We start from the raw sequence: 23974 nt of genomic DNA, 5'->3' as shown, positions 1-23974 counted from the left end.
CAATGGACATGGGTTTGGGTAAACTCCTGTAGTTGGTGATAGACAGGGAGGCCTGGCATGCTACAGTTCATGGGGTCGCAAAGAGTCGGACACAACTGAGCGACTGAACTGAACTGAAACCATGTTATTTTAAACATTTTTAGTGATTGAATGTTTATTTATATAGGCCTGGACCAGACTTCTGAGCAGAAGCTGTCTACTTTGAAGATGTCCTCATCTCTTCCTGGCCAGGTGGAGTCTTAGCTGTCCTATTTCTATATGAAAAGTAACTTAAGGTCAGTTAAGGGTTCACAAGTGTAATCAGGGGTCAAGAAATCAGTGATGGGTTTCCAGGACCCACCAGTATTAAGAAGGCTGGTACGCTTACTTTCTCCTGTCCATAAAGAATGTGCCCTGTTTGAGAACTGTAAAGGGGACGGGGAGCTGCTGGTTAGAAATGGGTACTATTTTTACTCAGGAGTGGTATACCCAAGGTTTAACTCTTTTTAGCTCTACTGAAGAATGTGTAAACAGAAGAACTTCATAGGGTCTATCCACTTGGGCTGCAGTTGATCTTCAACGAAGTAATGATTCCAAGTTTCAGGAGGACCCAATTCCCTGGGCTTCTGCATTGCAAAGGAATGTCTGTAGGAAACATTAATCAACTAGAGAATAAGACAGCACCAAGAAATTGTACACATTTTATACTATCTAATCCTTTTAACAACGTGATCACTTTCAAGACTGCAATAATGGTCTGAAGGAAGGGTCTCCCATATAACAGTTCATAAGGGCTCAAGCGGCCCTCACTTCTAGGGGCCATTCTAACCCTTCTCAAAAAGGCAACTGTTAAGACCTCATCTCAAGTGAAGTTGGCTTCCTGACGTACTTTGAGGGCTCCATCAAGCATGTAACTTCTACTGTAGCCCAAGGGCCCCGTAGACCCTTGAGTTACCCCAGCTATGATATCTCCTCCGCTGTCACTTTGAATTGAAAGAGGTAACCCAAAATGAGGGCTAGTTTCTTTCAGTAAGGCCTTTTTACCTAGGAAGCTCTCTCTGGCGTGGAAAATCTTCACCCCATTCTGTGAAGGTGTCCACAAATACCAGCAAACATCTATAATGTCCCATGGCTCTTGGCCTAACAGTCAAGTCTATTTGCCAATCACCTCCTAGTTCTGTTGAAGGTGGCCCAGTTTTAGGGTTGTTTCCGGTGCAAATCAGGCGGTTTTGTATTACCTTTTGAATGGTCCTTTGCATTTATGGACTAACAATAAACTTTTGTAGACAATGATAGGTTGTATCCTTCCTATAATGGGTTCCTTGATGTAGTTGAGCATAAGTCTTCCCATTAAATGCTGCAGTCTAAGCACTAGTTCCTGTTCATTATATATCCAGCCTTCTTTGTTTGTTACTCATCATCATCTAAGTCTCAAAAGTCAACATAAAATCCCCTTTCATCACCTCTCTCTAGAACCATTTCTGAAAACTGATCAGTCAGGTCAGGTCTGGGATACTGTTCTTCAGTTATTTGTATACAATCGTGAACAGGTTCTTCTGTTGCACTGGGGAGCAGAGTGGCTGGGTTTAAAGCAGATACCTCCTTTAATGTTACATTTGGTTTGTCAAATAGGATGGCTCGGTATTTTCCTAGCCTCTTTGAAGTAAGCAAATATCTGCCCTTTTGTTCAAGTAAAGGTTGCACGCGGTGCGGAGTGTGCACACTAGTAGGACTGCCCGCAGTGAACTTTTCAGCTTCTTGTAAAAGGTCACAGGTTGCAGCCACAGCCCGGAAGCAAACTGGCCATCTTTGACTTACAATATCCAATTGTTTGGAAAGGTAAGCTACTGGCCTTCTGGCAGTATCTAAATTTTGAGTTAGCACTCCAAGACTCACACCCTGTCTTTCATGCACAAAAAGGTCAAATGGCTTTTTAATGTCTGGGAGACCAAGGGCTGGGGCTGTTGAAATTTTCTCCTTGATGGTATGGAATGACTCAAGGCATTCAGCAGTCCAGTTTAATGGCTCATTGACACTTCTTTTGAGAGCCTCATATAGAGGTTTGACTATGAGTCCAAAGTTAGGAATCCAAATACGACAAAACCCAGCCTTTCCTAAGAATCTTTTCAGTTGCTTTTTGGTGGTGGGTACATTCACCCCAGCTATTGCTTCCCTTCGATCTGGCAACAGATTTCTCTGTCCTTTTGACAACTCAACTCCTAGATACTTTACAGTTGGTTGAGAAATTTGTACCTTTTCTTTGGAGACTTTATATCCCCGGTCCGCCAAAAAGTTTAAAGTGAGGACTGTATTTTGGTCTGAAGCTTCCTTAGTTTTACTAGCAATTAGTATATTACCCACATACTGGAGTAAGATTCCTTCATTTAATTGGAGATCCTTCAAGTCCTTCAGAAAGGCCTCCACAAAGATGGTGGTGGCATTTTTAAATCCCAGTGGAAGGACCGTCCAGCAATACTGCTGCTTTATGTTTGTCTCTGGATCATCCCACTCAAATGCAAACAGTTTCTGGGACTCAGGACTGAGGGGTATGCAATAAAAGGCATCTTTTAAGTTCAGAACTGTAAACCAGGAAAAGTCTCCAGAGAAATCTGGATTGGGCATCACTGAATGTATATCCTCTACAATTTGGTTGATAGCTCTCAAATTCTGCACAAAAAGATACTCTCCAGTCCCAGGTTTTTGTACTGGCAAGATAGGAGTGTTATATGGGGACTGACATGGTCGAATTAATTGGTATTTAAGAAAGGTGTTTATCAGAGGCTTTATACCTTCCTTGACATGCCTTTTCAAAGGAGGCTGCTTTAAATTTGGAACCTGGGCACCTGGACGGAGTTTTACTACTACTGGGTCAGCTGTCTTGGCTCTTCCTGGCGTCCCATCAGCCCAAACGTCTGCTCTTATCTTTTGTAAAATTTCTTCAGGGACATCTGATGGAGTCTTGTCTCCCAATTGTAATGGTGCAGCTTGGAGGGTGAAAATTTGACCTGGGAGTACTCTGGTGTCTACTTTTTCTGCTGAGTAACCCACTCGGTCATTTAAATTTGTTAGTACCTCTTGCCCTGATGAGGGACTATGACATTCAAACTCATACATAAAGTTGTACTTTATAGATGTTTTCTCTATGTGACATTGGAGCTGCTGTAGAAAAGGTTTCTGAGCAACTTCCCCAAATACACCATTGATGGACGTTGTCTTGGAGGAGAGGGGGCCCCATCTGTTTTGGGGACACTCCCGTTTCCAATGTCCTTCCTGTTTACAAAAGGCACACTGTTGTGGCCCAACAAATGGATGACCTTTCCGGTTGGGTTTTGGAGGTCCCTGGGGTCTTACCAGTGGCCATTTGTTCTTTCTTGCAGATGTCCTGCTGGGTCTTGAGTGGTTAAGGCTGAGCAGAGCAGCCTTCCTCAAGATGCACTGCTCCTGCTTTTCTCGAATTTTGAGTAGGCCTCTGAACACTTCAAGAGCAACCTCAAGCAACTGAGACGTTGGCAGCCACGGTCCCTCTTCCAGTTGCTGTAGTTTTCTTCTTATATCTGGGACACTCTGACTGATAAAGGTTAAATTGACCAGTCCCATATTATTTGGGTGTTCGGGATCAATATCAGTATATTTTTGGAAAGCCTCATGAAGCCTTTCAAGAAAGGTGTATGGGCACTCCTCCTGCCCTTGCCTTACATTCTGGACCCTCTTGAAGTTGTTTGCCCCCTTTTGCAGTCCAATCATTAAACAATCTTTATAATGATCCAGCCTTGCTTGATCTTCTGGATCACTGGGATCCCATCCTGGTTCAGCTCTAGGAAGAGCCTGCTCTGCTGAAGTTCTGATTGGACTCTCTGGGTGTATCTCACGGAGCCTTTCAGCTTCCTGACGGGCCTTCTCTAATACCATGCTGCGCTCCTCTGGACTGAGGAGGCTATTCATGAGGACCTGTATGGCAGCCCAATTAGGATGATAAACAGCAAAAATGCCTTTAAAGAGACGTTCCATCTTCCTGGGATCATCCTGATAAGACGGCATTTTAGCTTTATAATTAAATAAATCTATTACTGATAAACCATGATGCGTCACTCCACATGCTCTGGATTGGCATTGGTCATCTAAGCCAGCTGGGACCTGCCTTAACAGAAATTGCTTTGTCTGAGGTAGAGTGTTCGCTGGGCCAAACTGAGTACCCTGATGGGGACAGAGAAGGGAGACCGTGCCTTCGTGATCATCTGCTAAGGGTGAGTACAGAGCCGGACCAGCAGCCCGAGGAAGACTGGTAGACGCCTTGGCACTGCCTGCAGGAAGGCCCGCTTCACAAGTCGAGGGAACCACCAGAGGTGTGGACGAAGGGGCTATCACAAGAGGTGGCGAGGGAGGGGGTACCGAGGGAGGGGCCACCGAGGAAGGAGCTACTGAAGGAGGTGGTGAGGGACCAGGCGCTGAGGGACGGGCTACTGGAGGAGGCGGTGAGGGACGAGGCAGTGAGGGACGAGGCAGTGAGGGACGAGGCGGTGAGGGACGAGCTAATGGAGCAGGCGCTGAGGGACCAGGCGCTGAGGGACGGGCTACTGGAGGAGGCGCTGAGGGACCAGGCGCTGAGGGACCAGGCGCTGAGGGACGGGCTACTGGAGGAGGCGCTGAGGGACCAGGCGCTGAGGGACCAGGCGCTGAGGGACGGGCTACTGGAGGAGGCGCTGAGGGACCAGGCGCTGAGGGACCAGGCGCTGAGGGAGGGGCAGACCGTCCGGCTACTGCAACAGCTGGCGATGAAGGGACTAGACCATCATTTGACTCTGACTCAGGTAAAAGAGACTTTTTCTGAGAGTCTTGGCTCTGACCCATCGTGATCGTGTTTTCATTAATTTCCTTATACCAATTTCTCCTCTTATATAAAGTCATAAATGATTCTACATACTGGATTTCTTCCCATTTTTTCTGTCTCTTACAAAACGAGTCTAATTGTAAAATAGTATTATAGTTCAAAGACCCATTCTGGGGCCATTTTTCCCCTGACTCCAGCTGGTATTTGGGCCAGACAGTGTTACACAAGTAAAGCATTTTCTTCTTTTTCATCGGCTTAGAGCTAACCCTTGACCAACTTTGAAAAACACTTTTCAAGGGAGTGTTGTCAGGTACGCTGTTACCATTCCCCATTTTAGAAGGGTTTTTTTTTGTTTTTTGTTTTTTTGTTTTTTTTTTTTCAGGATGACCACAGCAAAATGGCAGAATACAGATTCAATAAAGTTTTTCAGTGACCATCCAATTTAACCCTACTAGCCAATTCCTAACACATGAAACAATCAGACACTGACCAAGTTAAGGGCCTGGGACTCTAATCCGAACTTTTGAGTACCTCAGCGGCTGTAAGCGTTTTTATTTTTTCGGCCGGCTCCTGGGATCTTAGTTCCAGGACCAGGAACTGAATCTCGGCTCTCCGCAGGCGCTGTAACCTTTTATACATTCGCCCTTAGAGTGGGACCCTAACCCATAATCCTGATGCGGAATGGACAATTTAGGCACAAGCGCGTTTTTACGAGGTTACTCACCCAAAAGATCCAGGAGCTGTTTTCCCCAAAAATGAAAGGAGCTCGGAGGAGCCTGGAGCGCCTCTGCGGCTGGAAGCAGGAACCCGATAGCAGAGCCTCTAGACAAATCGCGTCTAGGTGTCCACTCAGGGTCCGTGGCGAGGACCTACACCCAGCCCGGGGCCACAGGGCCTCAGCCAGACGACCACGCGGCCTTAGTCCGTTTGCGATCGCCAAAAATTCTCGTCGAGCAAGGGCTCACTGCCTGGGGCGCATAGAAGCCAGTACTATGGCACCAGCTTTCGAGAAAAGAAAGAGCTTTGTTCCGACGTCGACCAGCAAGGAGACAGGAAACGGCTGAAATCTGTCTCCCCGCGCCGCGGTTTGGGGCAAAATTGAAGGAGTTCGGGACAATTCAAACTTGGCACAAGCTGATTGGCTCGTTTTCAAAGCAGTCCATATATGGTTAACAAGGCACTACGGCCGACGGAAGCCGGCCTTCCTTACTGGGGGACGTCTTGCTTCACCTGGTGAAGGGGTCCGACGGCAACCGCTCCTGTTGTTTGGGTTCCCTAGACGGAAGATTCTTGGTTCCGGGGTCTTCCCGGAAACCCGGACGCCCGCCTTGCACATGCTCGGTACTGTCTCTGTAAGCCCTCAAGGTTTGATTACGTGACGCCGCTCAGTCGTGTCCGACGCTGCGATCCCGTGGACTGTAGCCCACCAGGCTCCTCCGTCCGTGGGATTTTCCAAGCAAGAGTACTGCAGTGGATTGCCATTTCAATCAATCAAGGTTTGATGAATAAATAACCTATTTAAAGAGTAAAAACCAGTTTAAACTGGTCAATGTTTTACTTCCTGCTTCATTCTTTGAGGTGTAAAAATTTTTTGAGAATTTTGAAAAAACATAATCTGCAGGTTATGAAAACGATAACTTTAAAAAAGTAAATTGTTTGCCCTTAGAAAAGATGGTTCCAAAGAACACACTTCCCGTACTCAAGACGATGACTTCACAGGGACTCCCATTCAGTACACGTCGCCCTTAAGAAAAATGGCCACCTTTTGATTTCTCTGCCCTCTTTCAAGATGGCTGCCCCGAGGCCCGTGGGCCTTGGACCGGAGCCTCTTCCGGCCTTGACAGGGGGCGGGGTTCATTGAGCAAAGCCCTGCGTGCCGGCGCCCGCGACGGAGACGCGCTTCAGGGCGCAGGCGCACGGAGGGGTGGGGGAGGAGGGAAAGCGGCGAGTAAGATGGAAGATGAGGAGGTCGCTGAAAGCTGGGAGGAGGCGGCAGACAGCGGGGTAAGGAGGAGCCGCCGCCCCGGGGCTGGGCCGGGCGGGACGTGGCGTGAGGGAAGCCTCCGGGGAGCGGGTCTGGGGATGGTTCTCCCCGAGGAAGTGCCCCACACGCCGGGCCAGGGATGAAGGAGAGGCCCCTGGCCCCCGAGCGCCGCGAAGGCCTCTTAAAGGGGCCGCGTTCCATTTCTCCCTCCACCGCGGCCGGGTGCGCCTCCTGCCCCCGCTGCCCCCGGGCCGACGTGCGCGCCACTGGGGCGCCCCATCCGCCGCCCGGGGCCTCTCTGCCGGGCGCCCGCCGGCCCGCCCCGGGCTCCTACGGTCCGTCCTCTCCCCGTCGGACCCCCCCACCCCGCGCCCAGAGCACCATTTTAAAGTTCATGTGCTCTGATGGGGAGCGAAGCACCGTGTGGGGAGGGGTGCGCGCTCCGGGGCGGCAGGCGGGGCCCTGGAGAAGAGCGGGAGGAAACGGAGTCATTTCTGGACCCTCGACTCTGCCGAAGTGCCCGCTGCTTTGTGCCATCCGCCACGGTGGGCGAGTCAGGGCTTTTTTCCTCTTTCAGTTTTACTCGGAGCGCCCGGGGCAGGCCGGGGTCCCGGGGACCGCGGCAGAACCGCCGAAAGCCCCGGCGGCAGCCCCTCTCCCGTGGGCGCGAGCCCCGGGAGGACCTGGAAGAGTGGCCGCCGGGCGTGGGGGCGCGCTGCCCGAGGCAGCCGCTGTCCCGGCGGGGAGCGGAGATGGACCGTTCGGCTCTTTGCTTTGGGGGCTTTTGTTTGCCTCCACAAGCTGTGCGAAGATAGTTTATCCCAAGCTGGAGCAGCCAGTTCGACTTGGTTCGTGTTTAATTTGGCGTTTTCAGAGTGTGTGAGTCCGTGGTGACCTGGTGAAGGTGTGGAGGTCTTTTGGGGCTCGCGTGTTGGTGTCTGTTCATCCCCCTGGAGCTCTGTGTATCGGGAATAGGGAGGGCGTGGAGAGCCGAGTGTGGCTCAGTCGCTCTGTTGTCCGACTCTTGCGACCCCGGGCTCCTCTGTCCGTGTGATTCTCCAGGCAAGAACACTGGAGTGGGTTGCCATTTCCTTCTGCAGAGGATCTTCCCGACCCAGGGATCGAACCCGGGTCTCCTGTGTTGCAGGCAGATTCTTTACCGACTGAGCTAGGAGGGAAGTCGGGGTAGAGCGACAGCAGCTGGGTTCCCCCTCCCCGCAAGCTTTGAGGGTGCTTGTCAGCGCTTGAGGAGGCCGAGAAACGGACCTCTCCCTTAGCATTCCCTTAATGTTGAATCTTTGGCCTTGAAGTTTTTCCCAGTGGTGGTTCAGCGTCTCTCAGGGTGTTTGTTTCTCACTTAGCATAGTTGAGGATTTGAAGAATTAACTCGTTCAGAAGGTATTGAGTACAATTCTTAGACCATCTTTCTTGAATTTTGACTTGAGTAAGGAGAGCAATGGAAAGATTTTTATGAGGAGCAGCAGGTGTCAGCCGGCCGGGTATTAGTTCGTTCAACAAGCAGTTTGGAGTGTCTGCTCTGTGCTAGACAGCGTGCTCAGCGGCGAGTTTGTGCCCGAGAATTCACAATCTCCGGTAGAGGCGTTTACTGCCTACGAATGTGAGTGAATCATTCAGAACCCCTCCTGCTGCTCCCTCCGAAAGAGCTTGGCCTACAATTTGAATGTGACTCAAATGATAAGTTTCTTGAGAATCTTGTCCTTTCTTTGTTTTTCCTCACCTGTTTCAAAGGTACATGAGTTTCTCATGTTAAAGAAGAAAACGAACAAAAAAATGAATGTTGGGTCCAGAAATTGAGGATTGCTTTAGTCTTTGAGAAGCAGCAGAGGGCTTAGAGATAAGCTAGCCCACTCGCAATTCTGTAGCTGAACAGACCCCAGAGATGTCAGATCTAACTTGGATCTTTCTGGTGCTCATCCAGGATTCTTTGTACTAAACCTTTCTTAAGGGCCAGGTACAGAAATGGAGCCCAGCCTTGTCACACTGACATCGTGAGCAGTACTGCCAAAATGCAAGTTCCTTTATATAGCTTTTATGTAATTGAAATGCCCTGTAGAGGTATTATCCTCTGTAGGATAATAAGTAAGGAAACTGAGATTTAGGGAAACCTATCTGGTTCAGGGTCACACAGATAGTAATCCAGAATCTGGGATGTGACCTGTCTGACTCCGAATCTGGATTCTTTCTTTCTCTCGCATTCTGCTGCCTCCCACCTGGAGATCTATGGACTGTTTGGGAGTTGGGCGTTGACTTTTATTTTTAATATGTTTGCTTTGGGCTTATACTTGAAGGCTCCCTTGAATCTGATTCCCTTTGCGAATTTGATTTAGAGTCTTGTAAATGTGCACTTTTGAAGGCAGAGATGAGACGTGATGTCTGTATCATAGGGAAACTGACTATACAGTGTTTCTCAGATGTAGCCAGCTGAGTGTGTAAAAGTCTTAGCTTCAGGTTACCCTGTCTCTCAACTGCGATATGGTAATGAGGGTTAAATTACACACACACACACACCTCCCCTTGCCAAAATTAAAAAATGGATGGCGAGGCTAGCAAATGGGGGTTGACTCATTCTAAACGTGAGCATTTAAACTTTATGTAATCTAGAGTTCTAATCCTTGAAAGTAGAGGCTTTTGGTGATTCCTGTTCTCCGACACCACAAAGAATTTTGCCATCCTGCTAGAATTTCTTTCTTGTTTGTCAGGACATCTGAGGTCATTGTTTCCGGTTTATTTTCAGAACACTCAGTATCAAGTTCTGTTGTGTCCTTTGGGGGAAGACTGCCTGAGAAATCTCTCAAATATTTTGTAAATAGACTGCTTTTTGCTTTTAGTTAGTATAGTGAACACTTACCTGATATAAAATTGTCCCTTTACCTATTCTCCCAAGGAGTTACAGCCTCAAAAGAGAGAAAAGACAATTTAAAAAATATGACTTATATTCCGTCAGGGAAGTGATTCTTTAAAAATATACTGCCTTTGGGAGAAATGAAAATGTAGAATTGAGTTAATGTTGATTCAGACTCTAAGTTGTGTCCTTATCTTAAGCACATTTCGAGAACAAATAGTGCGTTTTGTAATCTTCATATTTCCCCCCAAATCAGGTTAACAGTTTGCTCAATATGAAAAGAGCTCATGTTCCCAGGCTGCAGCAAAGTAAGGTGTTTGCAACAGAATTAGGACTTAATTGCAAGGAAGTGGGAGACAAGTCTCAGATCCACACCGACTGGTTTTTGTAGATAGGAGGATTTTTTGTTTTGTTTTGGCAGTGCCTCATGGCTTGTGGAGTCTTGGTTCCCCAAGCAGGGATTGAACCCCAGCCCTCCATGGTGAGAGTGCAGAGTCCCAGTCCCTGGACTGCCAGGGAATTCCCTAGTTAGGAGTTTCTAAAGGGGAAAGAGAGGGGAAGCTGGCAGTTAATCATTCTGTTCTGATATTTCTTAATCATCATTCCGGGAGCCAGGCCGTCTTGCCTCCTACCCAGGGGTCTGTGACCTGGTGGTCCGGGTGTGAAACCTGCAAAGGTCATCTTGTTCTGAAAATAACTTAGACTTGTGCATCAGTGATGTTATCAGAGGTTACATTTTTAAGACATTACATTCTTAAGACATCTGGTACTGATTAATTATTACTGTGCAAGCATGGGATAGAAGTTAGAGAAAGAAAAGGGAGAAGGGAAAAAGTTTAAAAATGAAAACATTTCTAAAAGCTGGTTAATGGATGCGGGTTCAGATTTCTGATCGTTTGACTGAAGGTTTATATTCACTTGTTTAGACACTCAAAAAAGATACAGTCTACTCCGTCTTATTGGCAATGAGCTAACCCAGTCCTAGGGGAAGGATGATGGTACATAAGTGGAATTGAACTGGTAGTTAATATCAAACTTTGGCAACCTTTATCATTTCATTGCCTCTCAGAAGTTGCCTTTTATTCTCTTTTGTAAGGGCAAGTCATGTAGCTAATTGGAAGAAAGTGTATCTTAAGTTCAAGGATAGTGGTCTTCTGGACTAAGAATTTATGTTTACTTTCTACTCTCATTGAGCCAGTCATCTGAACATTAGCCCTTCAGGGATATCCCGTGGTATGTGAGTCTTGGTAAGGTGTCAGTGAGTGTGGAATACTTGCTGTGTTCCAGGTCCCAGGCACAGTCCAGTGAGGAGACGAGGAGGCAGCACTTTCTTTGGAAGAGGTATTAGACGGGGTCCTGGGGCTGGGATCAGAGACAGTCTTGTAGGGAAGCTGATGCCCAAAGTAAGATTCCAAGGCCCAGTTGAATTAAGCACTGTTAAGTCTGGGAGGACAGGTAGAGTGGGACCAGTGCACTCAGGCAAGGAGGCAGTGAGAGAAGAATGCAGCATTAGCAGAGCTACGGGGATTTTCTTCTGGCTGGAGGGCGGGGCATTGGCAGGGCAGACGGGAAAGAGCTGAGGCCCGAGAGGTATGCAGGGGCCGATCTGGAAGAGCCTCCTGGTACACGGCTCTGGAGAGCTTGGACTTTGTCCCGAAAGCAAAGCAGACTGTTGGAGGCTGTTTCTTTTTTAGGAGGGGGTGAGTTTGCACTTGCTCTGACTGTGCAAGTGCTTTCTCTAGTTGCGCGTGCAGCGCGTCTTTCTGGTTGTGGAGCGAGGGCCTCTCCGGTTCTGGAATGCGGCTCAGTGGCGCTGTGCGCTGGCTTCTCTAGTTGCGCTGTATGGGCTTGGTTGCCCTGCAGCATGTGGGATCTTAGTTCCCTGACCAGGGATCAAACCCAAGTCCCCTGCGCTGGAAGGTGTCTTCTTCAACACTGAGCCACCAGGAAAGTCCCCATAGTCAGATTTTAATTTAAAAGAAGAGAACTTTGATTTGCTTAGCTTTCTTTAGAGAAGAGACCATTCTCCCTGAAGCAAGGCTGCCAGCCTCACTTCGGGGTCTTCAGTGGCGCCTGAAATTGCTGTCATCCTAGAGGGTGTACACTGGGTGTGGATGGGGGCAAATACTAGTTATTTGGGGGCTACCTGGTGCTGATTTCCTTCTGTCTGTGTTACAGTAAAGAAGGCATTTAAGATTTGTGGTATCAGAGAGCACAGATCCAGGTGTACCATGGCCAAAGGAACCATTGCTAAGCTGTTTCTGATCCTTACAGAAAGACTGAGCTCGCGGGACTGATGTCTTCAGAGGGGGCTTTCTATAAAGCGGTTGGCTAGTTGAGACGTGATTGTGCTGAGCAGTCTGTGCCTGGGACTCGGGAAAAAAGATGTTTCACTGTGATTTCGGAGAAAGAATAATAAGCTTTTCACTCATAACTGCTCAGCACTCTTCTTTGGGGCTGCACAGGGGTCTTGTTCCCAGCGTGCTCTGGGTGTACAAGAGAGCTGCCATGGTTGCTGTGGGTTGGAATTTGGAAAGTTGCTTTTCCTTCTGCAACAGGACCTGTGTGTCTTTCTAAAGCTTTGGTAAAATCCTTCCAGAAAAGAGGCACTGTTGTCTGGATCTGGTGGCTCCAGTCTGCTTGGAGCCAGCCCTCTTTCCCACTGTCCCCTCTGTGCCGCAGTGGCCCCACGGTTCGTGTCCGTTTAAGGCCTTATCCAGTGGCCGCCTTCACAAGCGGAGCGGGTTCTTTCCTGCACATTTTCCACGGACACAGAAATTGTTTTCCTGTCACAAGAGCTGCAGACTTGTTGGTTTCCTAGGAGATGAAGTTTAGCTACTTATATCTGTGGCCGAAATACAGAATGAAATTGGTTTTTCTTAAGTGGTTACTATAGAGATTGCTCTTCCCAAGTGGTTTCCAAACTCTGCTCGCCTCCACCAAGCATCCTTCTCCTTAACCACGCAGCTCAGCTCTATGCAGGATAAAGATTAAAGCCAGCAGCCACGGAAGTTAGCAACAAATCCTAACAGTGGTTTCTGTGTACATAAAGAATCTTATCCCTGAGGGTAAGGCATTTAAAACTGTCCCTCACAGTAAGTCATCCTCTCCCCCACACCCAAAACTCTTTCCCTTACAAAATGAACACAGGAAACAGTCTTTCCTTTCTAAAAGGAATAGTAAATATTGTTAAAATGCAGTTAAAATGGCATTCTTCAGGGATGTGATCCTTAGATGAAACTCTGCAGGACAGTTATGACTAGAGTCTGGAAAGGTCAGGACTGGCCTTACTCTTCATAGACCTTGAGAGCCACATGTCCAGCCCCTGTGCTCTGGCCTTCTTGGATTATAAAAGCATCTCTGACCCTCCAGCCGTCCGTTCTGTTCCTGCTGCTGAGTTGCATGTCTCACTGGTGAATGAACAGAGCCTGTAAACTTGTGAACTCTCACATCCACTGGCCAGTCCTGGCAAGGCTCCTTAGGCAGACTTCTGAGGGCGCATCACGGGGCAGGCGGAGTGCACCTTGCGTGCCCTCTGTCTCCGTGACCCAGTGGCGTGTGCAGGGCAGGAGCTCCCACGAGCGGTCCCAGCGAGGCTGCAGGCACCCTGCGCCTGTGCGTCAGGGTCTTTCTAGACGGTTTGTTTACCGTTGCTTCTTGGCAGAGAGTTAACGAGTTCAGTGCTCTAAGGTGTGTAGTTGCTGGTTCCCTCACAGTTGTGTGTTTCCTTCGCCTGGGATTGACCTCTTGCCTCTGTAGCCTGGATGATGAGCTGGTGCATTTTGTGTATCTTGCCTCTGGTTGACGATGAGCTGGTGCATTTTGTGTATCTTGCCTCTGGTTGACGATGAGCTGGTGCATTTTGTGTATCTTGCCTCTGGTTGATGATGAGCTGGTGCATTTTGTGTATCCGAGAAACTTGAACTCAGTGCTCAAGAGCCAGAAAGACAGTGCTGCTGTTAGCTGTAATGCTAAGAACAGTGACTGTGAGATGCTGGTTGAAATCTTTTTTTTTTTTTTCTTTTTCTTTTTTGAGCTGTGCTTCAATGCTTCCGGGTTCCCCGACCAGGGATTGAACCCAGGCCCTTACCAGTGAAAGTGTCAAGTCCTAACCACTAGACCACCAGAGAGTGCCTTGAAATCTTGATTATAAGTGGGAAATAACTTTTTAACATCTGGCCAAGCGGAGAGAGAGAATGTGAATAACGTGCTCAGACCTCTCGGGGAAATAGAACAGGTCCGCTCTCGGGCCCCTGTATCTGTAGTTCCCGCTGACAGCCTCGGGTAACCTGTAACCTGTGGACTGCTTGGGGACGCGCGTTGCATTCTGAATGCTGGATCTGCACGCCTTTCCCTGGGCTTGCTTGCTCCCCACGGCCCCACCCTGGCACCCCCCTGCTGTGCCCTGTCGGCTGCCGTGCTTCCTGCCCCTGCTGCCCGCGATCCTGACTAACCTGTGGTGAGGGTGCCTTCGGGTGTTTGAATAAAACCTGGTGTGGGGGAGCGATAGAGACTTTGCTCCATCCCCCAAAGTCTGTGGGTCTGATATTTCCTTTGGGAGAGAAGCCTTGCTGTCTTCATTATAAAAAGGAGCAAGAAAGGATAGGTTGCCCTGGGCAGTCAGTGACCCACTTTCTGCATCCATGGCAGGACGGAAATCAGGAGGCTGGGCTAAGGGTTCAAGTGCCAGGTGTGATTTGGGGACAAGTCACTACTTACTGTGAGTGAACGATTTATCGATAATCTCATGGAAGATGCTGTTCTAGCCAACCTGAAGACTGTAGTCAGTCTCAGCTCTGAGAGCAGTTTCAGAGAGGTGGGGGCAGGTGCCATGTGGTGTGCTGAGGGCTGGGTGTGGTCCGGGCACACGGCTCCGTCGGTCCTGCTGCTCTCGAGGGACGGGTGTCTTAGTTAGGCCTTCAGTGCTTTTCTCAAGTGTGGGGCGATGCGAGAGGCTGGCTCGGTGAAAATAGGTAGCTGCCTGAGGACCAGTCCTGCCCTCGTCCCCAGAGCACAGGGCCTCGCCCTGACCTCCGCCCTGCCTTCTTCCCGAGGGCGTGGAGACCCGGCTGCGGTGCCTAGCGGAGGTGCTTGTAGAACAGGGTGGGGGGCCACATTCTTTACTGAACAGCCCCTTTTGCTTTCGGCCTTGGGAGGCATTTTATGACCAGTTGGCCCAGAGTTCTGGGAATGCCCATCTCCAGGTCAGGTGGCGATTTTGTTGATAGGCCATTTGATGTGCTACTGGACTCAGCCCTGTTAAACACCTCTGGCCTGCCTGACTTACTAGGCTGTTATGGTCCAGGAAATGGTTCCTCTGGCTGCTGCTTCCTGTAGCCAGGGTTAGACTATTACAGCCGTTACTCTTGCGGAACCATATCTGTGGCCAGTTGTTTCAAGTGACCTCGTCATCATTACTTGTACTGAAGGGTCGGTCACCGCATTTGGTAGCTTAAAAAATGATAATGTTATGAAATAGGTACAATACAGGTAACAAGGTCGTGAGTAAGTATTTCAGCTGAGAACTTCCATCAGGTGTGGCCCAGTATCTCCCCAAGTTGTCTGACCTGTTTGTTCTGCACCAGCCCCTGGGTTTAAGGGAATCAGTATATTGGCATAATACGTAAAGTTCCCCAGAGATGTCTGTACCTACCGGGGCGAGTGGTGGGTCACTCTGACCCCTTCCACGATCGAGAGAGGAGTATTGTCTTCTGAGGAGTCACATGCCTGATGCCAGGGGGAAACAGGGGTGTCCATGGTTGAGCAGGCATGCCTGCCACTGAGGTCTGGTTTGTGCATATGCAGGTGGCGGTGCACGCTGGAGGGGAGCGGGGAGACCCCACGGACAGGGGAAGCTTCTGTTTAAATTTTTATCGTGCCTTAAAATTTTTGTTTCATCACTACCTTTCAGTGTTGTTTTCTTCATGTGTAAAATTAGATTAATAAAATCTACCTTGCCTAGTGATAAGAGTTAAATAAAGTTATCCAGGAGTAAAAAGATCATTCTGGGTGCTCTGCGCAGAACAAACTGTAGGGGCAAGAATGGAAGCACAGAGAATAATCAGGATACTGCTGGTAATTGAGACCAGGATGGTCTCAGCAGCAGAAGCATTGAGAAAATTCAGCATACATTTTGAAAATAGAACCAACGAGGTCTGCTGATGTGGGTGTGAAGAGGCCTCAGAGGCGAGTCCAAAGTCTGGCCTGAGCCCTGGAAGACTGGACTTGTTGAAATGCGGTGGGAGGAGCAGGTTTGCGTGACGGGGTGAAATCAAGAGTTGGTTTTGGACACAGTAGGCTGAGGTACCTTTTGAAATCCAAGTGGGACTGTGTATGTGAATGATTTTAAAGCTGTGTAACAAGATGAGGTCACTTAATAAGCCAGCCTCGACACAGAAGGGGCAAATTCCCCAACCTCAAGGGATCCGGAGAGGAAGAGGAGCCTATCTTGTTACAGAAGAAATCAAATTGGAAGCGTGAGAGGGAGCCACAGGGAGAGCAGTGTCTGGGAGGCTGAGCAAAGAAAACAGTGTATCCATTCTACTGATGAAAGCTTACTTCAGCTTCAAAAATGCCGCAGGGAAGGAGCGCTGAGCTGCGCTGAGGTGAGCAAGGTTTGGGACTCACCAGTAAGCTCAGCGGCAGTGCAGAGCGGTTTGGGAGGGACAGGAGAGCGCAGAGAGCTGAAGTGAAGCGAGGTGGGGAGTGTCGCCCAGAGCAGGGCCCGAGCCAGACCCTGGGCGCTGAGTGCGTGCTCGCTGCTTCACGCTGAGACAGATAGGACCCAGCCGAGTGGGTTGCACACCCCTGAACACCATGCCTCCTGGGTCACCAGTTGCTGACAGACGAAAGGGACAGGAGGGAGACTTGTCATTCTAAGGTCAGGTCTAAAGCAGTGTTACCCAGCAGAAGTATCCTGCAGGCCACGTAGGTAATGTAAAATTTTCTAGAAGCCATATTTGGAAAGTATAAAGAAACACATGAAATTAGTATTTTTAATTCAATATATACAAAGTAGTATCAAATCAACATATAAACAATATTGAAAATGCATTAATGAGCTGTGTTACACTTTTTTTTTAACTGAGACTGGGAGGTCAGCTGTGTCTTTGGCACTTAGAGCACCTCTCGGTTTGGACCGGCCACGTGTCAAGCGCGTCCCAGCCACATACGGCAGTGCCCCTGCGCACGGAGTGGCCCAGCTGGATCTGATACAGAGGAGAGCGTGCCCAAAGGGTTCCCCCTTTCTGGGCAGGCGCGCAGGGATCCGGAAAGCTCTGTTAACTGGGGAAAGAAAGCAGGAAGTGGTTTTCCCTTCCAAGCAAATAGAAATTGTTTGGTGTTGGCTGCCTGCCGCCCAGAGCCCTTTGCGCTTCCTGCTGCCCCTGACTTCTTCCAGTCCATCTCTTGCTGGCCCCAGGAGTTACAGCTAGTGTTCCGCCGTAGCTTCTTGAGTAGCATTGATACCAGCTAATAAGAACCGTTGCTGGCTGCAGCTGAAGTAATCTCAGATGACTTTCTAAACCTAGTCTAAGGTTAGAGAGATGGGTCCATTATCAGATGCCTTTCGAGATTTGAGCGTCTCTATTTAAGAAATGTCTTTCTTCGGGGCCCTTTTTTCTTTCCCTCTATTCTTACTGTCACTCTTTCTCCCCGACGTCTCTTCCCCTTTAAGTTTCTGCCGCTTGCCCGGGCTTCATCACTCTCTCCACCTCCTGAGGCCCCCTTGGATGATCTGCCTCTGCCTGGCGGGGCTCCCTGTCAGCAGGGACTGCCTTACTCATCTCAGTCTCCAGCTGCTAGCGCATCTCCTGCTTGACAGGTTTTAGGTTTTCCATAAATGCTTGTCTCCAGCTTTTTTTTTTTTTTTAAATCACAGTGAAGCAAAAGGAAAATGGCCTTGAGATACATCAACAAAGCATAGATTTCCTTAGGGAGGGAGCTTTACCCTGTGCCTGACAGTGACCCACATAATTAGAGTGCAGTGTCTTTCCTTGCTGTGGGAGTAACAGGAAGGTGGAATGCCTGGTGGGAAATGGAACCTTCAAACAGACCAACCCGAGTCTGTGTTAAAGAGGCACCTGATGGCTTCACTGTGCTGCACAGCTCTTCTTTGTCTCTCAGCTTCTGAATTCTGCCTTTTGCTCTTTCTGATTTACCCAATCGTGTTTGCTCAGGAGTTATTGTTATTGAACCTGACAGGGATCCTGAAGCATCGCTGTAAAATCAGACCTGGGGGAGGTGACTGTGGGTGCCCTCCTTCCTGGAGTGAACCGGAGGGTGGGGCAAGCAGAGGCATTGGAGACAGCCAGCCCCCCTGGGGCAAGACCTTGTCACCGCCATGCCAGTGATGTGGAGGAAAAAGGCAGGGATGAAGCACCATTACTAAAGTTGATATGAAGGTTGTTTGGAAAAGCTTTTGTGAATTGCATATCTGGACTTGAAATAGCCAGGGGTGTGCTTTAAAAGTTAGGGAGACCTTTTTATCTGGCTTTAGACCAGATTTTGCTGGTTCCACCCATTAAACCACGTAATTCTAAAGGAAATCAACCCTGAATATTCACTGGAAGGACTGATGCTGAAGCTCCAATCCTTTGGCCACCTGATGCAGAGAGCTGACTCACTGGGAAAGACCCTGATGCTGGGAAAGATTGAAGGCAGGAGAAGGGGACGACAGAGGAGGAGATGGTTGGATGGACGTGAGTTTGAGCAAAGTCTGGGATACAGTGAAGGACAGAGAAGCTGGTGTGTTGCAGTTCATGATGTCGGATACAACTTAGTGACTGAGCAACTACCCGCGAGTTATTTTTGTTTTACTCCTAAATGCAACCAAGGCCCTCGAGGGAGGAGCCAGACTCCCCCGGTGTGTGGTGTGGAGACACAGGGGCCTGCTGGGGAGACTGCCCCCAGGAGGCGCTGGCAGAGGCGGTCTGCGCGCCGGCACCTAGAGAGGCTGGGCCCGGTGTGGACCCTGCCGGCTGCAGTGCGAGTCCAGGGGTCAGAGCTCATTGGAAGGTGGGCTCACCATCCATTCCTTGATGGCATCTTCTCCCGACTTTTCATCACGACCAGTCAGGCTCTGTTTCTCGGAGGAACGCTGTCTCTTCAGATCCCCCCAGGGTCTACTTGCAGGTATGTGGTTCCCAATTTGGGAGAGCTGGACTACGTGAGCCTGTGGGGCATAGCAGTTCACAGGGAGCCCAAGATTGGTCATTCCGCCTTGAATTTGAGAGGAGAGTCAGAAGATACCAACTTCTGAAATGGCAACTGACAGAGACACTTTGTGCTCAAAAAGCCCCTTAGATCGTAACTATGCTGATGAAAAGACGGTGCTTCCTGAGCGGGGCCAGGGCCTCTTGGGCCTCCACTCGGTAACGAGATTCTTGCAAGTTGTGTCGGCCACCTGGTGAGCGGAGGGCCTGGGTTTGGCTTGGCCATCCCTAGGTGAAGTGGTGAAGTCTGTTTTTTTGCCACGTACGGCTGTAATGATGCCGTCCTTCCTGCACTCTGCACCAAGGCCGGAGGAGTCTGCCTCTCTCGTCTGCCTTTGTCCTCCCTTCTCCCCTCCTCGCCATGTGCCTCTGTGTGTTACGGAGCAGGGCTCTCCCTGCCGTCTGTCTGCTGCGCAGACACGTGCTGGGCCTCCGTTCCGTTGGGAGGTTCTGGCTGGGTCACAGTTGAGACTGCTCACGGCGTCTCCTTCTGCTCCTGTGCGTCCACCCCCAGCTTTCTGCTGGAGGTTCACACGAGCACACCCTTTGCAAGATTAAGGGTCTCAGCAGCCAGGGGCGCTGTGCGCCTTTCTCGGGTGTGTTGGACTTGCAGACTCCGAGTCTCACTGCGCCCGTCCGTGGCGGTGACCCCCCTTCTGTCTCTCCTGAGGACCAGCCTGTCCAGGAGCAGCTTGCTGCCCACGGTGGCTCCTCGTGGCCCCCCAGCCCTAGGCTGCTCACTCCCTGGTTTGCTTGTTCCTGCAGACCAGGCAGCGTGGACTGCGTCTTGTGGAGGTGCAGCTCCACAGGTGAAGCGCTGCCTGTGCTCGCTAACAGCAGACCTCGCGTGGGACTTTGACCCAGAGGGAGGAGACGCAGCATCATCTTCTGGAGTCTGTTCAGTGCTGCTTGAGAAAAAACAGAGAGCTTTTCAGAGGGAGAAGCTGCCCGTGATCGCTTATGCCCTCAAACTTGCCTTGTGCCCCAGTGAGCCTTCCTCTCTCGGAGTCGAGTTCCAGTGCTGAGCTTATGGGTTTCTTTCACTAGCCGTGGAGGTTGGACCTCTCACACAGGAGCCTTGACCTTGGGCCGGGCCTGTGTGCATCCCTGTGGAAGAGGAAGGTGCCCTTAGCTGGCTGGATGCCTTGTTGGGGCCCACACCAGGCGCTGCCTCAGGCCTTCTGAAGCCGATGGAATCCCTTCGGCTGTCGCCTCTCTGGAGGAGACCGGTGTTCTCCTTGTAGTGTGCCCTGTAGGAAAGTTTCCACTGGGTCCAGCTCCTCAGAGCCGGGGTCGGAGAGTGGATTGATTGCATGGGCCTGTCCAGGGAGAGAATGGACTGACTCATGACCCCTGGACAGACTCCAGTGGGAGATGCGAGGCCTCCTCCAGCTGCTGGCAGGGCACCCACCCCCTGCAGACGGCCCTGGGCGCGCTGGGGTGCAGCAGGCCAGCCGAGGCGGCCGGGACCGCTTTCCACCAGGGCTGTCGGCGTCAGAACCCGTCCTCCCCACTGCCAGCCGAGTTCCGCCTCAGCCCGGTAAACTGTCCTGCCTCGGTTACTGGGGTGCGGGGGCAGAGTGGGAGCCAGAGGGTGGGAGGAGGCGGGGCTCGGTGTCCGCTGGCTTTCCTAGGGGGTTGAGCGGTGTGGGGGGCGGCAGCATGGGGCGGGCCTCCAGAGGCCTTAGTTCTGGGGCTGCGCTGGGACCGTGGGGCAGCTCTGTAACCTCTCTGAGCACCGTCCCCTCATCTGACAGAGAAAGAGAAAAGCCGCTCTGGCTCACACAGGGTAGGTGTGACCGGAAAGGGAGTGTTAGGGAAGGTGCATTCACAGCCCTGAGGCACTGCCTCCTGTGCCCTCTTGAAGGGCCTTCCTCCACCAGGCTCATTTGCTGGGCCTGGGCAGCGTCTCCGTCTTCCCACGGGCCCTGGAGAAAGAAGGGAGCCGCGCCTTCCTGAAAGGAAGCCTGCATGGGCACCCTCAGATTCAGTCACCGCCATGTGGATTTCCCATAGTGCTTTTAAAAACCTGCTAACCCATTATTAGGTTCATTTGCCTCGTATTTGGTCCTCAGAGCAATGTACAGGCAAGAGTCCCTGGAGTGAAGTTTAAAAATGCAGAGCTTTCTCATCACACTGAAGCAGCGGCGTCAGCCTCCCGGGCGCGGCTGCCTGTCTGCCGGACGCATGCTCCCTGGCCCCTCGGAGCCCCTCTCCTTGCCACTGTGCTCACCTTCAGAGGGAGTGTGGGTGCTTGCCCGCCTCTGGAGGCATTTGATCTGACCCATTTGAAGACATCTAAATCCCGCAGATGTAAAACCTTGCATTTATGATGGAGGAGCTTGAGTAGGAAGTCTCATTTTCAGATTGTAGCAGAATGACACAAACTTTAAAACTGCAAGTCAGTTGTAAAAAGCCCTTAAAAGTTGGTGGGCATTAGTCTAACATGACGGAGAAGGTGATGGCACCCCACTCCAGTACTCTTGCCTGGAAAATCCCATGGGCAGAGGAGCCTGGTAGGCTGCCGTCTATTGGGTCGCTAAGAGTCGGACCTGACTGAGCGACTTCACTTTCACTTTTATGCACTGGAGAAGGGAATGGCAACCCACTCCAGTGTTCTTGCCTGGAGAATCCCAGGGACAGTGGAGCCTGGTGGGCTGCTGTCTCTGGGGTCGCACAGAGTCGGACACGACTGAAGCGACTTAGCAGCAGCAGCAGCAGCAGTCTAACATGAAACATACTATTTACTCAGGCAGGAACACTGTCATTAATCCTGAAGTTTAGACGAATTTCATTACCAAATGTGCTGTGGGCCTAGATTTTCTTTGAGTGCATGTCTGTGTGTTCACAGAAAACATCTAGCTCATTCTCTTAACCCTCCATGCACCATTTCTGTTCAGCATTAGACAGCCATCAGGCACCAGCTTGTGTTCCAAGCTTGAGTGAGAGGTTGGATTCTTGTGGCTTCCTACCCCCTCCAGAGAGCTGGAGGTGCCCTCAGAATACAGTTTGTTATGCTTGCCTAAATACAGTTTGGAGAAGGCAGTGGCACCCCACTCCAGTGTTCTTGCCTGGAGAATCCCAGGGACGGTGGAGCCTGGTGGGCTGCCGTCTCTGGGGTCGCACAGAGTCGGACACGACTGAAGCGACTTAGCAGCAGCAGCAAATATAGTTTGAGTCTTTCAAAAAAATAAAACATGTTAAACACACCTCAGCACCAGTCATATCAGGGTCAGATTCCGTTTAGATTCAGCTTCATGTCATTAGGCGAGCTTCACATTGCTTACAGGAAACAAAAATAAGGAATGGAGGGAAGTAAAAGAGGGGGAAAAGCATATTCCAGGTGATACCAATGAAAAGAAAACCAGAATCGCTTTATTGATGTGAAATAATAGATTTTAAAGTAGAGATTGTCACTTAACAATGGTAAGCTTTAATGTACTAAAAGGAATAATTATTGATTATTTTAGTCTATATTTCAAACAAATCAGTAAGATTGTAGAAGATTTGAACGCTACAGCTAACCAGCTTGGGCTGTAGCCATCAACTGTATTTCAGGACATAATTTGTGAAAACCAGCTCTGGGCTCTGAAGTTTTTGAAAAAAATATTTCAAAAACTGTTCACTAAGGCCATCGTTGTTAACATTTTGCAAGTACTAGAGTCCTTGGAAAACCCATCCACCTCACTCAGCCAGGGCTTCTCAGCCTCGTCACTGCTGCCCTTTGGGGCTGGATGACCTCTGCTTTGAGGCTATTCTGCGCACTGTAGGGTTTCAGTGGGTCCTGGTGGCCGTTTCAGCCCACTGGTGCCAGCACACCTCCCGTCCAGTAATGACGCCTGAAGAACATCTCCAGAGGTGGCCAAATGTCCCAAAGTCACCCCAGGTTGAGAACCAGTATGTAATTTTGCATATGATTGCGCCCCTCTCCGGTAGCTAGATGCTCTTGCCCTCCCTGAACACGGTTGAATGGGACCTGTTTTAAGAACACACAGGGGACAGCTGTGGAGCCCGGAGCCTGGGCTGTGCTGGGCGCCGCTTCCCTGTCCCGCACGTGCAGACTCGAACTCCAGGCTCTGGAGGCAGCCTGTGGTTCCTGCTCCTGCGGCTCGGAGGACTCCGACTCCATCCTGCTGCGCAGAGGGTCGGCTTCTCTTCTGTTCTGGGCCTCTTGCTAGCTGCTAGTCTCAGAGTTCTAGTCCATACAAGTGAAAAAAAAATGATTGTAAAATATGTGATCCACGGCTCATGAAGGGAGAGCGTGCGTCTGAGGAGCAGGTGATGACCTGTATGGGAGCAGAGGAGACTTCATAGAGGAGAGGCAGCCGCTCAAGCTGTGTTTTGCAGGATACCTGGGAGTTTCCAAGGGGGCCGAGCCTGGAGGCAGGCGGACCACACACCGGGCTGTGGCACGGGCCAGCTTGGTTTTGCTGTGGTTGGTGTGACAGGAACAGGAGCTGAAGGCGTGCGTGTGGGAGGCTTGCATAGGGCTTGGACCGGACCAGCGAGCAGTTGAAGCGTCTGCAGTGGGGACTTGAGCCAGGCAGGCTCATGTTTGCAGAGTTGATGTGAGTGGCTCTTTGAAGGACATGTTGGCGGCCAGGAGACTGGTTGGAGGCCGTGCAGAGACCCCAGTTGAAGGATGAGGTCTAGAACTCTCACCGCAGCCTCGGGCATGCAGGGGGACGAACCTGCAAGGAGTCAGGGCCCCACGCCCCAGAGGCTCGTGAAGGGAGGGCTGCACCCAAGACTTTAAGGACACACTGCCGTCCCTGGTCACAGAGGACGCTGCCCCTAGCTCTGAAAATAAAGACGTAAGTTTTTATTTGAGAGAGATTTTTTTCCACTTTTTATATACATTTTTTTCCTCTAGGAAATAGACAGACGGTTGGAAAAAAAACTGAAGATCACACAAAAGGAGAGGTAAGGCTGCTGTCTGGTCTGAGGGCTCACGCTCTCTGCTGTGAGCGCTGGGCAGTCAGTGGCGTCTCCAGCTGGCCGTTAGGTGTGGCAGGTCAGGCTCGTGGGCAGCGAGCGCTTCCTTTAGGGTCAGACACGGCAGCTGTGGGAGTGAGGCTGGAGTGTCACCTGCGTGCTGCGTTAGCGGG

General features: G+C 50.4%; 2 protein-coding genes across 3 annotated transcripts in view; both read right to left on the bottom strand.

The window, feature by feature from the left end:
* The window catches only part of FBXO42 (F-box protein 42), a 105569-nt gene extending 99463 nt beyond the window's left edge, over positions 1 to 6106 (bottom strand). The window contains exon 1 of the mRNA XM_006066588.4: positions 5532 to 6106. The gene's annotated coding sequence lies outside the window, so the exon portion shown is untranslated. The remainder of the gene's footprint in view (positions 1 to 5531) is intronic.
* On the bottom strand, positions 125 to 5533 carry LOC112582991. 2 transcript variants are annotated; one of them, XM_045164666.1, is made up of 2 exons: positions 4632 to 5533; positions 125 to 4532 (listed from the first exon to the last, which is right to left on the bottom strand). In XM_045164666.1, exons 1-2 carry the CDS (start codon positions 5137 to 5139, stop codon positions 1411 to 1413), a joined length of 3630 nt encoding a protein of 1209 aa, XP_045020601.1. In that variant the 5' UTR covers positions 5140 to 5533; the 3' UTR covers positions 125 to 1410. The 2 variants fall into 2 exon arrangements, with proteins under 2 accessions (XP_045020601.1, XP_044794169.2); XM_044938234.2 differs by having other exon boundaries at positions 4704 to 5533.
* Positions 6107 to 23974: the final 17868 nt, after the last annotated feature.

This window comes from Bubalus bubalis, chromosome 2 (genome assembly GCF_019923935.1).
Source record: "Bubalus bubalis isolate 160015118507 breed Murrah chromosome 2, NDDB_SH_1, whole genome shotgun sequence".
NCBI lineage: Eukaryota > Metazoa > Chordata > Mammalia > Artiodactyla > Bovidae > Bubalus > Bubalus bubalis.
The sequence above is the reverse complement of the archived record's forward strand: the minus strand, read 5'-3'. Positions and strand labels throughout refer to the sequence as shown.

Bases quoted from the DNA above. Each gene is read 5' to 3' on its own strand.
- LOC112582991 (XM_045164666.1), bottom strand. From the start codon at position 5,139: ATGGGGAATGGTAACAGCGTACCTGACAACACTCCCTTGAAAAGTGTT. The intron at 4,533-4,631 runs GTCCCTCAGCGC...CCTCAGCGCCTG, and splicing joins GCCTGGTCCCTCAGCGCCTG to GTCCCTCAGCGCCTGCTCCA.